At 42.6% G+C, this 16,663-nt stretch overlaps 1 protein-coding gene across 1 annotated transcript; it reads right to left on the bottom strand.

The window, feature by feature from the left end:
- Positions 1 to 1,309: 1,309 nt before the first annotated feature.
- Positions 1,310 to 13,731, bottom strand: LOC115057765 (KN motif and ankyrin repeat domain-containing protein 4-like). The gene is made up of 11 exons (XM_029524964.1): positions 13,663 to 13,731; positions 13,356 to 13,537; positions 8,470 to 8,540; positions 6,857 to 8,386; positions 5,416 to 5,485; positions 4,459 to 4,773; positions 4,200 to 4,284; positions 3,656 to 3,875; positions 3,427 to 3,569; positions 2,890 to 3,090; positions 1,310 to 1,949 (listed from the first exon to the last, which is right to left on the bottom strand). The coding sequence occupies exons 3-11, from the start codon at positions 8,486 to 8,488 to the stop codon at positions 1,854 to 1,856; spliced, it is 2,679 nt and encodes an 892-aa protein (XP_029380824.1). The 5' UTR covers positions 8,489 to 8,540; positions 13,356 to 13,537; positions 13,663 to 13,731; the 3' UTR covers positions 1,310 to 1,853.
- Between the last annotated feature and the right edge of the window lie 2,932 nt (positions 13,732 to 16,663).

Here is a 16,663-nt window from a genome sequence, read left to right as displayed (position 1 = left end):
TCTTCTACCGCTTATCCGTTTCCTGGTCGTGGGGGCTGCTGGAGCCGATCCCAGCTCACACTTGGTGAGGGCGGGGTCACCCTGGACAGGTCACCAGTCCAACACACAGAGACAGACAGAGACCAACAACCACTCACACTCTGACCAGTTGACCCAAACATGATGTCTTTGGATGATAGGAGGAAACCCACGCAGACACGGGGAGAGCATGCAAACTCTGCACAGAAAGGCCCCGGGCTGGGAACCGAACCTGTGACCTTCCTATTGTGATGTGGCAGCACTAACCACTGTGCCGCTGTGCAGCCTTATTTTTCGTTATTTATTTTGTATTTGTCCAACAGTATCTGCAGCAGACAAAAGAGGCGTCACAGATATTCACTGGTCTACAAAGGCATTAGATGTGGTGTTCCAGCCTGTTAGGGTGGGGGATGGTGTATTTTCACCTATATACTGTATGTGTGGCAGGCTCATGGGCTGTGCAGACATGAATACACACTGTTGAAATGTTTTAATCCCATAGTCCGTCTATAAACCCAGGCCACAGTGGTTGTTTGATATAGCAGCACAGATTTGAATAAGCTTCTTTATTAGCACTGTGCCATTTAGCTGTGACACTTGACTGATGGAGAAGCCGGTGCCATCTCCATCTATCCACCTCTTTCCTTTTCTTTCGCAGGATATATATTTGCTCAGGGTCATTACAGAAGCACGGCAGTCAGTCACCCAGGCTGGAAAAAATCCTCAAGGGAAATGAGGTGGCTTTGCTCTGTCACACAGAAATCCAGCCTCCTGTCACAATCTGCACTCAGTCCTTTTGTCCTATCTCACAAATAAAAACTGAAGTAAACTGAAGCACTGCCCGTTACTGTTCCCCAGTGGGCTGAGGTAACAAAGGCCCCCCTCACAACACATCTGTTTTCACGCTTGGCTGGGTCATTCCAGCTGCCATACAGTTGGATCGCAGGTGAACCTCATTGTGTCCCCGCTCACAGTGGCATTAGTGCTTTTCGGTGGGTGTCATGTTTATAATTGTCTGGTTGCACTTGAAAAGGATTAGATCTAATCCTTTGGATATGCTCATTTTAGAAATCCAGATTTATGTATATTGTTGCTTTCTCTGTGTTTTGTGTATTTGATATGACTCCCGGATGTGACGCTGGGACGGACGAGCTGTGCCACCTGCTGGTCAGGATTGTTAGTACAGTGATAGCAGTGATCACAGGGGATATCAGTGCAGCCTGACAGCTCAACCACAGTGTTCATTCATGACGTGTGCTTGGTTAACACAACACAATATTATCAGCTTTCAATCATTTTTATTATAAACAAACAGTGTTGCATCATACAAAATCATAATACAAATTGCTAGTGCGGAAGGTGAACAGGTTGGGTTTCTTTTAAATGTGCAGCATGCAGCATCAGAGAAGTACTTTGCAGGTGTTGATATTTTTTACATGATATTTTAAAAAGTACTGATCAGCTGCAAGAATTGCAGATAGTGGCCAATACAATCAACAAATATAATAAATATATTTTTTCATTGCATAGTTTGCAGAGTGAAGCAACTATTTGGGTGTGCAAAGATTAGATCCAACGTTGAGCACGAACATTTAAGACAACAGACTGCACACTGACTTCACCAGCCGTTCACCGGGTGATGATGTGGGCTCTCGTTATAATCGCGTAATCTCAAGCTGATGTTTGTGAAGGAGTCCAGAAACAATATCATGAAACAAACAGCTCGATCCAAGCACAGAGCAATAACAACCTTAAACTGCTTCTGGAAATGCCTCAGATGGAAAGGGGCACATCTGAGAGGATTGCAAGTCTGCAGATTCTTCTCTGGTTTTCCATTACTGCAGCGCTCGAGCTTTAGCATGGGCCTGCAGCAGAGCGGCGGTATCAGTGTGGGATCCTTGCATGGCGACAGAGAGCGCAGTCTGCCCACGCTGGAGGGAGAGAGAAGGAAAATCATAAATTCTAAACCCATACTTTGACGCAACAGGCAGAGGCTTGCTAATGGCCACCTGAAATATTGCTTCCTTGAACAGAGGACAAATCTCCCCATCACTTTCCCTCTCACACTAGGCCATTATGATGACTTTTTTTTTTTTTTTTTTTTAAAAGGAATGTGAGAAATATGAACATATCTGCTAAACATCAGCTCCTCAGCATTGTCAGGCCATATTAGCATTAAGCTGAGGGCCAGCCTAGGGCTACTGGCATGGCGGTAGACAGTATTGTTTTCACATGAATAGAGTCAAGGCGCAGAATCGAGGCTCCCAGGTACTGTATTAAATAATAAACTGATTAGCAAGGTTGCCTTTTGAGTTCAAGATAAATGGGTTAAGAATTACTTTCATCAGAGTGGAATTAGTGTCACTAGTGTCTGCGTTTGTGACGAGGTGAAAGACCTTTTTGAGTCCTCTTTTTCTTCTCACACTAATTCTAAGTCTGCTTTAAAGACAGGCTGTGCCAAATGTGCATATACATATGCACGCTCTCTTCCCTGTCTCCTCTCGTTCCAGACTGGCAGATAAGGTTCTGTTGGCGGATTAGTTCATCTCAGCCCAGGGAGATTTTTCTTCCTGTAGCCCTGATTAATCCTGGGAAAGCTCTATTCGGCTGCATCAAGACTGTCAATCCATCCACATTCACACAGCATAAGTCAAAACACTCAAGCTTTCACATATCTGAGATCCTTTTTGTGTTTAGTTATGTGAATAGAAAAGTAGATTTGCAATTTTGTAATATAATAGGATTCCACATTTGAGCAATGGCATTGGCGTCATGATTTAACTATCAACCTGTAGGATTTGTAAAAAATGTTGTCGGTCTGATGATGGCATTGAGAGGAAATAGCCCATGGGACTTGTTTGCTGCAATAACCTTGTCAGTGACGGTGAGGTCACACTGGCTCCTCTCCAGCAACAGCCTGGCGATGTGTGTGTGGCCTCTCTCGGATGCAAACATCAGCGCCGTGGTTCCCTCACTATCCTGAACGTTTGCATCAACTCCGCAGCTCAGCAGCAAGCGAACCATCACAACTCGGCCGTGTCTCACTGCTAGGTGCAGTGCTGTTTGGCCAGTCTGTGCGCAGAGGGAGAGAGGACAGGAGATAGGTCTGGTCTTTAGATTAACGCAGCTTAGTATCATACTCTCATTCAGTATGAGAACTTACAAGAGACAGAACTGAGAAATTTACCGTTATTTTAGTCTCTGAGCATCTCTTCTATAATGGAGTGAATGATATTTGATTATTCTGTTTAAAGCTCAAAGTTATTTTTCAGCCTTTCAACAACTGCTTTCAGAACCAACACATTATTAACTCAAGTATTTTATAATCGCATGCACACTGATATTTTTTATTTTCGGTCCGTAAGTCCATCCTTTTGAAATACCTGCTGTTTGCTCTGTGAGCATTACCTGTCTGGAGCGAATGTTAATGTTGCCCAGCTCCATTATCTTGCGGACCACTTCCATTCCACCTGGGCCATCAGGGGCCGTCAGTGAGGCCAGCATCACTGGTGTGTAGCCAGCATTGTTCTGAAGGTTCACATCACCCACACCTTTAGTAGAGAGATATTTGATATTTATAAGCTTGCTGCTCTGCCGTACAATAACTCTGATAACACTGGTACTATAGGTGTATCACCTGTATCCAGTAGAAGACTGACGATGCTGTAATTGCAGTGGGACACGCTATAATGCAGCACTGTGTTGCCATTGTCGTCAGCCAGGTTGACAAGGAAAGCCAGCAGTGAAGGTGTGACTTTCTTCACCTCTCTGAGGTACACAGCCACCCTGCTGGCCATTGAGGTCTCTTCTGCAGCCGTGCTGAACCAGTGATGGAACAACACGACCAGGGCCTTCCTCTGGAAAACACAAAGGGATACTCTTACAGAGAACTTTAGTTGCTAACTAATATGTATGACATCAGGATTTATTGGGCAGATGTTCAAGAAAAGAAAGCACACTTCATAGAAAAAAAAAAAACCCAACATCAAATCTATAGCAAAACCATTACCATCCTTTCACCAAGTTCACCACACGCAGTTGAATATAGCAGTAGAAGAGGAAAAAAAACAGCGAGGTTTCAGGCTATAAAGCCAAAATTTGTTCTTATGAATATCCAACGTTTATGTAGAAGTGTTGACAGATCGAACTAAAAGTGTGGTGTTTGGTTAAAAGTTATGTACCACATCATCATTGGGGTTGTCCATGTTGTCCATGTGGTCGCTGAGAAACTGACAGGCAGCCATGAAATCTGCACTCACAGTCTCCCTAAAAGAAGAGAGAGTGTCCGATGAGTTTTACCAAGAGGCAATAAGGGAAATGTGCCGAAAATCCTCAGGAATATAATCCCATATTCTCCACATTTGTTATTAGTGCTATTCCTCTATAGCCTCTATAACCATCACAATACTCTTTCTAAGGCTTTTGTTTTGGTCCTCTCACCTGCCCCCTGTGGTTGCTTCTGAGCCAGAACACCTCTCCATCTGCTCTCCTGGGAGCTTTGGTTTTGTCTTGGACATTTTCTCTGGAGTGTCAGCTTCTACAGGCACAACTCCTCCATCTGTCCCGGATCCTGTTCCTCCCGATGTCATCTGTCTGTCTGGGCTCGTTCGCCACACTCCCTCCATCTGCCTCTTCTTTGGGTCTAAGTCCACCTGGGCAGCAGCCATCTCTGCAGGGCTGGTGCTGCTCTCCCTCTGCTCAAAGTTACCACAAGCTCTCTGGTTCACATCGTCCTGCCCTTGCAGGTTTCCGCTCCTTAGAAAGAAAGAGAAATGAGGCAGGAAAATACACGTATATAACTGTCAGTATTGAATTTTGAGATGTCTCACACTGAGATTTAAGAAAAACAAAACTGATTAAATCTCTCAGAAACCTCAGTGATTTCAATTCATGTTGAGATTAGCAGCATCGGGAAACAACATTAATGCCAATCAATCTTTTTTTGCTGCAATGTCTTATTTAGGAACAAGAATTTGGAGATTTCTGATGCATTATTCATGTTCAGCATATCAGGCTTCAAAGGCTGAAAGAACAGTCAAATCAAATTAAATGTGATGCCTGAAAGAGGAAGAAAATTCATCCAATTATTTCAGCCATCTCTGCTGTGTATTGTTGTACTGAGCCATAACGCACATTCTTATCTGTCCTGGTGGCTTTCTGTAAGGATGAGTAACAAATCACTCTTTTTTGGAAAATAGAAAACGTTTGCTGTGACACCGTCAACCTGCAATACGAGAGTCTGGGCTTCAGAGGGAGGGGTATCTTTCAGATTTAAATTCGGATATTTTTCTCAGTCCGAGCCATCCAAAAGTCACTTTAAAGACCTTTTAGTAAAGTCACGTAACCAATAATCATCGATTTTACGTTCACTAAAATCAGTCAGCGCTATTTACTAACCCTTCATTAGAGCCATAAAGTTTCTTTGACGTCCTGGTGCATCCATCTGTCTTCTTGATGGATTTAGTGGCTGCAGGGAGGGAGGCAGACACAGATGACATGATAGGAAATAGTTACCCACAGCTGAACAACAACATTTTGAAGGTGCTTTGATTTTATTGTTATACCTGTGGACACAACAGTGTCTTCACAAAAACTGTGAGTCCTCCATTTGTCAAGTACCAAAAACAAAAACGCCAAAAAACTGCCATAACCTTATACATACTAAGTACACGGTGAGTCCCTAATTTCATTTCCTAAGATCGTAGGAAAGCTCATTGGATGGTTTTTCATTTCCAACTTACAATTTGTGCCAAAATTCCTTTTATTTTATTTATTTCTGTGCTGTGTGACAAATTTAGTATATGACTTCAAACACATCCCCCAACCGTTTTAAGACATTTCTTCATTGGAATTGAAATGAGAGGCTTTTCAACAACTCATCGACTCACTCTTATTCCTGTGTTGATACAGCTGTTAGTGTTGAATATGCGGCAATGGCTCCAATTTTAGTCACAATAACTTCAGACTCATTTGAAAAACCCTATGAAATCGTCTCCTTTCGGGCTCCTTTTAATGTAAAGCCAATAGCAGCACTGTTCATCGTCTTTGGTGTTTTAATAACATTCCTAACAAAAATTCAAGGCTGATCTTAAGGTTAAGTTTTAAAGGTTTCATTTATGGTTTGAAAGATGAAAGTTTCAAAATATTTAAAAAATAGTCATGTCAGTGTTAAACCAGTGTTGAGGTCAAGGAATGCTTAATATTTACAGTTTTTGATATTAAGGTGCAAAAATGAGATGAGATTTAAAGGGTCTGTCAGTTAAATACATCCACATCCACATCTGCTGTTTTAGTTTTTCATGCTGGAAAATATGACAATTTAAATGGCATTATTCTAAAACAAGAGAAACGCAGCTGAAATATATGACCAGTCTTTGTGAGAACTAACTAGAGCCAATCACTCATGTGCTCCAGCTAATTACAACAAAGTTACGGCTCAATATTTATCATTTATAGATGACTTTCTAATTTTACCTACAAATAATAGCAGTGAAGTCAAACTACAGTGTTCAGTCTTCTGATTTCTGCTTAACCAAACCGCAGTTTTAGTATTGAAGTTTGTCATTGTATCATATGGGCGTGCTTTGCTTTAGCAACCAATCCTGAAAATAATCTGTGGCAACCAAAGCCTGCATGAAGTCGAAATATGTTTTAGTCAATCATTTCCTGGTTAGTGCTACAGAATTAGCTTTTCGCCGACTCTTGTGGTTGAAATGTAGACAGAGGGCAACAATTACTAGTGTCTTAGAAATATAGCCATGTTTTTTCCTCAGTGTGCATCACTCACAGTCATATGTTACTATGTAATGCTGATGTAATGAAGAGTGGACTCCTGTACCTCCTTGTTGAAGGCGTTCTCCATCGCTGCGTCCCTGCTGGGTGTAGCAGGAAGCGAGGATGTTAACAAGTCCCATCATCTCCTGCTGCAGGGAGTTGACTTTAGGGTCTGGGTGCTTTAGAGGTTCGCCCTCCTCTGTGGACTCCCTGTCCGCGCACAAACACTCCCACTGCTGATCCAGGAGCCTTTTGAGTTTCTTTATGTGGTGGATGGCCACGGCTGTGTCCTCAGCTGAAGCCTCTCCAGGTTCAGCCGGTGAGACCGGTGGACTTTCAGTCGACATGGACTCAGCCACAGGGTGTAGTTGTCGACCCCTCTGTCCATTACTGGTGCCAGTTCTAGCACCACCGAATGAATCTGGGTTTGTCAGGGAAGCCCCTTTAATAGAAGCTGGTTCCATAGCTCTCACCGCTGTCTGATCTCCGTCTTGGTCTACCACCACCCTCTCTGCCCGCACCCACACCCCTGGATTCCTGATTAGGCGCTCCATCTTTTCGTCTTTGCTTCGGCCTTCTTCCTGCTGTTCCCTCAGCAGACCTAAAGCCTTCTGGAGTTCCAGGCCAGTTTCATGGAGCTTCTGCTCCAGCACAGCTACCTTAGCCTGCAGGGATGTCACAGTAAGCAGCTCATCCAGATCTGTACTAGTCCTCCACTCGTGTTTTTGATTTGAGTCGTCTCGACTGACGTTTTGATTCTCAGGAAATATTACATGACTTTCATGGCGAGGCCTTTTGATATCCTCTGTGCCATAGGAGGACAAGGTTTGTAGCTTGTTGGTTCCATTCATCAAAGTGGAATGGACATTTGGGTTCAGGCCCAGCCGGAGTCTTTCCCTCTCCTCCTGGAGGATGCAGATTTGAGCCCTGAGCTCTGGAATCACCCTCACCTCCATTTCCAGCTCCCCCACACGCTCAAGGGCCTCGGTCAGACGCCTCAACAGTCCTGAGCCGTCCTGGGGTCGAGGGCTATCTGAGGAGTAAAAAACATCTTCACAAGAGGTATTCCTTCCTCCAAGGTGATCTCTAGAAGTCCGCGGGCTGCCGTGTTCATCCGTGGACTCTGAGCCTTGTCTTAGTAACACTGTGAGAGGCAGACTGGAGGCACGCAGGAGATGAGGTCTGATGTGCTCACCAAGAGGTTGCTCATCAAACTCCTTGATTCGTGCCTCCATCTCTGCCAAAGATTTGAGCCCAGTTGAAGAAAGGGATGACCTCTGATCGTAGGCCGAACTCGTGTAGCCATGGTGATGGGCGTCTGACAGCCGAGATCTGGGGCCAAGAGCTCCTGTGGATCCCCACAGACTTGGGCGGTAGCCGAACCCAGAAGGGTTGAGGTGCCTGGGAAGAGTGCTTGCCCGGGGGCCCTTGCTCCGCCGTTGGATCGGGACTCGTTTGATGGTGTTGCCTTTCTCTATGTCATCTACATATTTCAGGAAGTCCAGGTCAAGCCGGAAGCCATACGGGGTTTCCACTGAGTAAGGCGGCTTCCCCTTAATTCCATTCTGGGATGTTTTACGTACTGTGACACTTCCTGTAAACATTCAAGCAATAATTAAGCATTCGTTTTAAATAATAGGTTTAGTAGATTTCAGTCATTTACAGATTTAATTTTACCATTTTGTCCATCCATCATTTTCCTCTTTTCAGTCCTCCGAGCAATTTGCTGTCACATTATCTGGTTGTACCTTTGGAATCAAACAAAACGAAATCAAAAACACAGGAATGCTCTGAGTCAGCCACACATGACAAACACGTTTGGACATTTTTACGAGTGGCGGAAGTGGTTAGTGTGTGGTTTTCCAATAATATAGTGGACACAGTCCCAATTTCTGGAAGTACAACTGACGAATTTTGGCAATGACATTCACTTGAGGTATAGCTGCGGTATATTTTGTGGGATACTCAATCTACATTTTATGACCAGATGGAACAACAATAATCCATTTTTTTGTTCTCCGTTCACAAGCTCATTCCTATTCATTCTCTCTCACACAGCACAGACCACAAGACGCTAAACTCCCAATTACACTCAAGTGTTTCCTCTCGCTATTCTTTCCTCTAACTCGCTTGTTCTCGCAGACATTTTTTTTTTTCTCACACTCTCTCTGCTAGGTTTTTCCATGCACCAGGCAGCGGCAGGCCTGATGTTCACTTGATTACAGCCCTTCCATCCAGCACAAGAGCTGAAAATAGCTTGAGACAGTTCAGCCCAGCAGCACTGGCCAGCAGGGCAACATATACTCCTACAGACATAAATACAGACAACCATTGTTCTGACTCACTACTTTCCTCCCTTCCCACACTCTCCTTGCCTCATTCTAAGTCCCCAGTCTTGTTTCAGATCTTTGGTTTACTTTTGCTGTTCTGTATCTAACTTCCTTTAACTCTCCTCTGTTTCATTTTAGTGTTTGAACATGGCTCTATGGCTTTTTCCTGCGTGTGCTCATTGCTTCCCCTTCCTCACTCAGTGTCAGTGTTTCTCCATTCCTCCCTCACCTCATCTCTCCCCCGTCTCCCTCACTCTCTCCCTTCCCCTGACCACCAGCCTCTGTGGCAGTTCTCAGAACTCTTGAGACACCGCAGCCACCGAGCCACAAACCCAAACAATGTCAGCTATGCAATAAACAGACAAACAACATCAAATGACCCTACAGAGAATTTTATCTTCTATCGTTCACACTCTCTCTGATGGCCAGCTGAAAAGAGCAAAAATTCTGCAAACTGCATACAGGAGTGCAGACATTTTCACAAGCTGAGGTGTGAAAGCTCAGATGACTACGTGGGTGTCCAAGTCACATGTTGTAGCTGTACGAAATTACACACCTAGTCTGGCTGGTTGCACACGGGCTAAGTTTATCATATAGGATGTTCGAACAGGCACGTTTGAGAAAATGAATTTCAACTCATAAAACTTGCTTCCAATGCTATTATCTGGCTATTGACAGTAGTGACAGCTGCTATTTAATTTGATAACTAACAGCTGCTAACTGTTTCTCATGAGTGACATTTTTCACATACACATAGAAATCTGATACATTATTGATATAAGAATACTGATCATAGCACCCTTTTATGGTAGCTTTAATAAATAAAGTTCCATTTTTCATTTAACAAAACAATGCATATTCTCAAAAAGTTAAAGTATGAATATTTATTATTCATTTATTATTCATTTTTATTATTTATTATTACACCACATACATTTCTGTCAGTTGTTTAAATTTTGGTTTTGAGCCTCTCTGTATTACACGGCATGGAAAACCCCATCAATCCGGTTGCCTGCTTTAAGAGACATAAAGTTAATTCTCACTTTTTCCCCCCAAAATGTTGATCATAGTCTCTCCTACTGTATGCTCTGCACTGTTGTCTTTACAGAAACTTAATACATTGCATTGCATACATTGAAGCTGATACATTGCGGATGCTGTTATCACCAATGGGGCTATATGTTGTTAGGAGGAATCTTTCAGCACTTAAACTGAAAGGTCTAAGTTTAGCCTACACACGTGGGCGTAGAGCTGTAGTACATGCCAAGGTAGAAGGCCGAGACATGTTTTCATTTTACAATATAATAGAAGATTGCTCAGTAGAGCCTCCTCCAAGTCAAGGACAATGTGGCAGGCTAACACAACAGATTCCCATAGTCCTAATGGGGCATTAATATTAGGAACAGAGCCTAGATAGATAGATAGATAGATAGATAGATGCTTTATTTATCCCAGACTGGGAAATTGCAGCCTATTGTTGCCTAGAAGCAGAAGTTGTCTTCAAATCACCTCTTGTCAGTCAGAGCTGTACAGGAGAGCACCTGTCACTGCAGACTTCTCAGTGCTGGCTGTCATCAAGGTCAGAAAGTAGGCTGCTGGCTGGACTTCACATTTCAACTTTAAACTTAAAAAATACGATAGTTACTCGTATTTGCCAACATTTAATAGATGCTCCATTCAAGGAAATACCTTTTCTGACCAGCAGTTAAATAAGGAAATAAAAATCATTATCATTACTACGGCAGAAGACAATTACCTTACTTTAGTATACACTGTAGGCAGTTAGCTGAAATATTGAATGAATAAAGCAGATATTCAAAACCATTCCTTTAAGGTGTCCTTGAATTTGGAGCAATGTAAAATGATGTGATGCACGTGAAGAATTGAGAAAGAGAAATGTACTTTTTTATTTCGGGTTTTGTCAGTTTGTTCTTTGACAAACAAAGTAAGGACATAACTGCAGGAGCCCACACAATTCTCAAACACAAATATAGACACACTCATACATTTCTTCCTGACCAAGCTACCACAGAGGAAACAATGTAGCAGAGTTACGGCTGGAGTCTAGCTAGACTGTTCCCAAGACTCATTCCCTGGCTCTCCTCGCATTTCCAGGCACATGCTTTAATTGTGTACACTTGGGGCAATAGGCCCACCTCACAGGAAACCCAAGAAATGAAATGTAAAATATTTAGCCTACCCCTAACAGGCCCCTGCAACAGCGCTGCCTCTTTGCACATTGAACTTCCAAAGTCAGCATCGAAGGGAGCTAATATTTCCCTCTTTTTTGTCTTCAGCTAGTGTAAAATCAATATTTCCTTTGTGTCAAGCTCAGGGAGATGTTACAGTTTCTTAAGTGGTCGTTTTGCTTGTGTCCTTTTTATGTGTGTTTCCACAATAGCTGCTGTCTTCCTCTGGGTAAATGTGTTCCCTCTCACTCAGACCTTTAGTCTCTCACTGCATCAGCGTAAACCTCATAATCACAACATCACTGTCCACAGCATTTTTCACTAAAGCCACAAATAAATTTGAACTCATGACGCAGCAAAGGGTGACCTCCCTGACAAATACTTGAATCTCAGATAAGAACTGATAGATAATTTAACAATAAGATAGGAGCTGTTTAAATTGATGTGTGGACATGGCAGCAGGCGTTTGTTGTGACTGTTATTTTTAACCACAGTAACAGTGTTTAGATTGTGAAATCCATCCGTGAACTGGTTGGCTGGTTGGGCAACCACTTTGGTCCAGTTTGAGATATTGAGACAGCTTTGATGGATTGCCATGGAATTTTGTAGAGACAGTTTAATTCCCTTGAAGATGGGTGTTGATGACTTTGGGGATCTGCTAACCTTTCCTGCCATCATGAGGTTAACACGCATCACTCAAAGCTACAGTTTTGACTTTCCTTGCCAGTTATTGCATCAATAGTTTGTTCAATAGTTGGAGGTATTTTTTAAGGTGTCACGATCAAGATCAGGTATAAAGTTCACTTTGGATAATGGCCAACTACTTAAAAGAAATTTGCAGTCACTAGCATATTGGCATTGTCTCTGTGAGCATAAATCTCAAAGCTCCACTCGGAACAGGCTCACAGAGCTGCTACAGTCTTTTTACAACTAATGAGATGAATTCATTGAGTCATATGTTATTCATATGTTTTTGGCTTCATGGGGTCACATGAGGAGAACTTCTAAGACTTTCTGGCCTCTTTATCACGCTCTCCGTCCCGCCACCGTGTTCTCTGTTGTGCAGTCTTTTTATGTCCAAAATCAAAACCTGATTTAGAAAATCTGATAATCCTGAAATTGAATTTGAGATCCAAGAGTTTAAAACTATGAATGAGTTCTCTCCATGCATTTCTATCTTCTCTACTGTACACCGTACATCAGCTTGTTTCTCTGTCTATGTGTTGTTCCCGGAAAAATAATTCCTCTCCTCGACTTTTTGGCTGTATAGATTGTGGTTTTTCCAGCACATAACTCTACCTTGTCTTCTGTTCAGAGTTGATTTACAAGCCTAAGCCAACACGGGCTCCCTTTCCCCTCCTGATCTGTCTTTCGCTTCTTTTTTCTGTCAAACTAACATTTTTCGTTCACTGGCTACATAAAAACATCCTAGAAATCCCTCAGGTCCCGTGATCTTTTTTTTTTTTTTTTTTTTTAACATTTGTATTTCATCTTGGGATTGTTGTCCTCGTTTCATTCCAATAACAGCAAACTCATAGTTCCATGGTACCATCAAAGCCTCCTTGAGTGGTATGTGGAGCTGAAGCTCGTAGGATGAAACAGCTGCCAGTGGCTTCACGCAAGGAAGAAAGCTATGGTATGTTAATATGGCAAGGTTAAAATAGAAAGTGTACTGCCTGGGTGTGTGTTCCCATGGACATGATTTTGTGTTGTTGCAAGTGCATTCCCACAGTATATTCACACAGCGTGTGTGAATATAGATGTAATAAAAGGTATTTATAATTCTTCATCTGATATTTTAAAGGAAAGGTTTTTTTCATTGGAAGTCTGATTAGTATTCAGGACACACCCAGGGGCTCGGTCCACTCCACACAATTTGTCAAACCAATTTGAAGTCAGAAGCTTTTGTGATCCTGAATTTTGATCACCCCGTCCCAGATCAAAGACTTTCAAGGTCAACATTAGACATCTAATATTTGATTAACTACTGTGCCCAGCAGTCCTCGACAGGCAGAGATGAGATAAATATCAAATCAGAGCTTACCTTGTGACGTGTCTTCGGCAGTTTCCTCCACTTTATCTTACTGATGTGAGAGTGTGTGCCAGTACACTACAGTCCGTTCTCAGCTCAGACCAGCCTGTCCGTCTGTCTCCTCAGAGGGCAGGGAGGTGCTGTCAGGGAAGGAGGCATGCCGTGGCTGTTTGGTAAATGCCAATGTGCAGCCCCTGTCATAACAGAAGTTGAAGTTGCGTGTGTAACGGAGTGCATGGAGCAGGGAGGGGCTTGTGAACATGCCGTCCTACAGCACCCACTTTCCAACAACAGGTTAGACATGAAGAACCACACCTACTCCTTCAGACAGCAGCCAATTGGAGTTAAGAGGTGTTGCACTCTTCTTGAGATCCTGCTGATAAAATGTCAAAATATGGAGGAGCTGGTGTTAAGCAGGAGAAAGTACCAGCGACTCCTTACCGTGTACACTCACAGTCAGATAGCATCAGTGCAGCATGTAACCCTGTCCAGTGCTATGTGGTCTCTATCATCTCTAATATAGTAAACAGAAGGAGATAGCAGGGGGCTTGGTGCCATCATTGGGGGCCCATTGCCCATTACATACTTCTCATTCTTAATGGATCCTCTTTCAGCCTGTTACCAGCATCTTCCTCTGGGGTACCGCTACCATGCCAGGAAAGCCTGTCATCTGCTCTTTATAGGAGCAGTGGACCAGAAGTAACAGCTGTCTGGTCTGATTGCTCATCTCCCTAAATTTGTTGATAAAAATTTGATGTTGGTTCCAGGGATGTTGGCTTGTTGAGCTGCTGGTCTCTCTAATTCTCTCTCTTCCCTTCTCAGCCAGCGTGCTTTGTCTTTTTGGGTTCTTTTTTTTTTTTTTTTTTGGATAAAATCCATTTCATAAAGTTTGTCTATTTTCACTATGTCTATGTTTGTGTTGGGGAGAAATTGGCTCAGTTTGCTTCCTCCTCAGGCAAGATAAATGCATTTCCCACAACACAATATGAGCACCAGGGTGAAAATTGTTGATCACAGCCTCCAACTCATGGAACTCATCTCAAGTCCAACATGAAAGTAAAATAAACAGGGCAACAGTTATGAAAAGTCATGATGAGGCAAGTGAGCTGCTCAAGGGGCTGCAACCACAGTGCTGTGCTGCGCCATGGATGGAAAAGGAATTAGCAAGAATTAGCAAGAAATACTCCTTTTCCATTACCCAAGCAGACAACTGACTCCGAAAGGGATTGTGGTTTGACTCGAGGGAGAGAAAAAGAGAAAAAACAGTCTTCAGTGGACTAAATGACTGCTGACTGACTGACCACAAACTGCAGAAAACTTGGCCAAAAAGCAAACGTTTTTTCAAAGGCAGTTGCCGAGTAAAATGTAGCCTTGCATCATATGCTATAAGGATTGTGGGGCATATATTCAATACAATACAACTGACTTAAAATATTAACTGCAAAATGAGTTGTTAATTATTAACTAAAACAAATAGGCCTTTAAGGCCAGCACACCAGCTCCAGGGTATTCATTTTCCTCCTATATCACTGTTTTTACTGTCCTGGTTTAAAGTAGTTGAATCCTGCAAAGAGGGCAGCTCTTCTCTTTTTTCTTTTTTAGCAGAAATAACGAGTTGTTTGTGGAGGAAGCTGTGAAGTGCTGAACAAAGTCAATAATCAGTTAATAATCAGTCAGTTTCCATATCCCTCTGCTTCTGTTCAATCATTTTTCTGGAGTTGGACATTTAACTGCAGAAACAAACCACATGGAAAAGCTTACAGTAGTTCAGTCCACCTTCAGATTTGTCACAGCTTACATCTTCTCCCATTTACCATTCATTATGTAACTGTGGCTTGTGGTCAGGGGAGTTACAGGTTTAGACATAGCTGCAGTGGCCAACTGAAACACTGTACTCATGTAACAGTGACCTATGAATCAAGAGCAAGGCAACACGCCCATGACAAGTTATTTAAGATGAAGGATGTATAAGTCTTAAATAAAGCATTAAGCAGCTGGGAATCATTTAAATTTATAGATCTAAGTTTTCTGGCTATGGAGAATTCAGTCACACTGTTGATTTGTTCATTCTTAAAAATCAAAGGACCCATCAGGAGTATGTCAAATCAAAGTACATCAAAGTGTAGCTGCAAACCAAACGGAAGGCAGAAAGTATGTGTGTGTGTGTGTGTGCGTGCGTGTGCGTGTGTGTCTGTGCTTGTATGCACGTGAGCAAACAGGTAAACAGTCTCTGTGTGTGGCAGATAAACAGTGTTATGAAATAATGTGAACTGTTATCTACTGTTTAGTACGTGCCAAATGTCGAGACAGACGACAATAAAATGACTTCTGCATTACTACCTAAGCGTAACAGCTAAACTTATTCAAAATATATTATTTAGCTCTGCTAAACAATATCATTAAATTACGTCACATTGGCAACATGGCTAGTGAAGTGGTTAGTGCACACATCACATTATATCAGCATCCCAGGTCTGACTGTGACATGCAAAGTAAGAGAGGGAACACAGAAGTGCAGATTTGACCAACTAATCTGAGTTTGGAGTCCATTTGGGGTAACATTTAGAGCACATGTCTAAAATTAATATATTCATATTTAATAAAAAAACTTTAGTCCAAAATCAACCCATTTGGACATCGCCCCCATGGCCCTGAGCGTAGAAAATGGATGCAATGGCCTCAGTAATGGGGCAACTCTAGATGCTAATATGAGAATCTGTGGATTTTAATAAGTATGAGATGAGATAATGTTCATGATGATAATAATGTAAAGAGTGGAGAGTTCAGCATTGTCCTTATCCCTTCTCTCGTATCACCCTGCAGTCACAAAAAAGTGAGTGACTGACCTTCTTTCAAACCAGAAGAGACTGGATGGCACAAAAAACTCTATCTAAGTGAATAAAACTGCTACCAGGCCTCCACCTGTGTAGGAATCTACACTTCAACAGTCATTTGTGATGCACCGACCCAGTCTGTCATGATCATATGTATTGTGTGTGTGCGTGTGTTTGCAATAATCAATAGAAGCAAAATCCACAATGATACATGACAACATGTATTCATGAACTCAGTCTTATATCAGCCTTGATGCATGCGGAGTATAATGAGGTCTGTTTTATTCCTCATTCATTGGTTATCTTAGACAGGCACACACACCTTTGCCTTTCCAAGTACTCCTTGACAGTATGTTCCTTATAGTTTGAAGCCGTTGCTGCGTCATGAGCAGGTCCGTGAATGTGGGCCAATGTGCACCCATATATTTTACCTCCTCCCAGACACCCACACAACAGGGCCCCACTGCCTGAGGCCAGGCTTGTGGA

The sequence above is a fragment of the Echeneis naucrates genome, chromosome 17 (genome assembly GCF_900963305.1).
Source record: "Echeneis naucrates chromosome 17, fEcheNa1.1, whole genome shotgun sequence".
Classification (NCBI taxonomy): domain Eukaryota; kingdom Metazoa; phylum Chordata; class Actinopteri; order Carangiformes; family Echeneidae; genus Echeneis; species Echeneis naucrates.
Note: the sequence above shows the minus strand (reverse complement) of the source record. Positions and strands in the feature narration are given on the sequence as shown.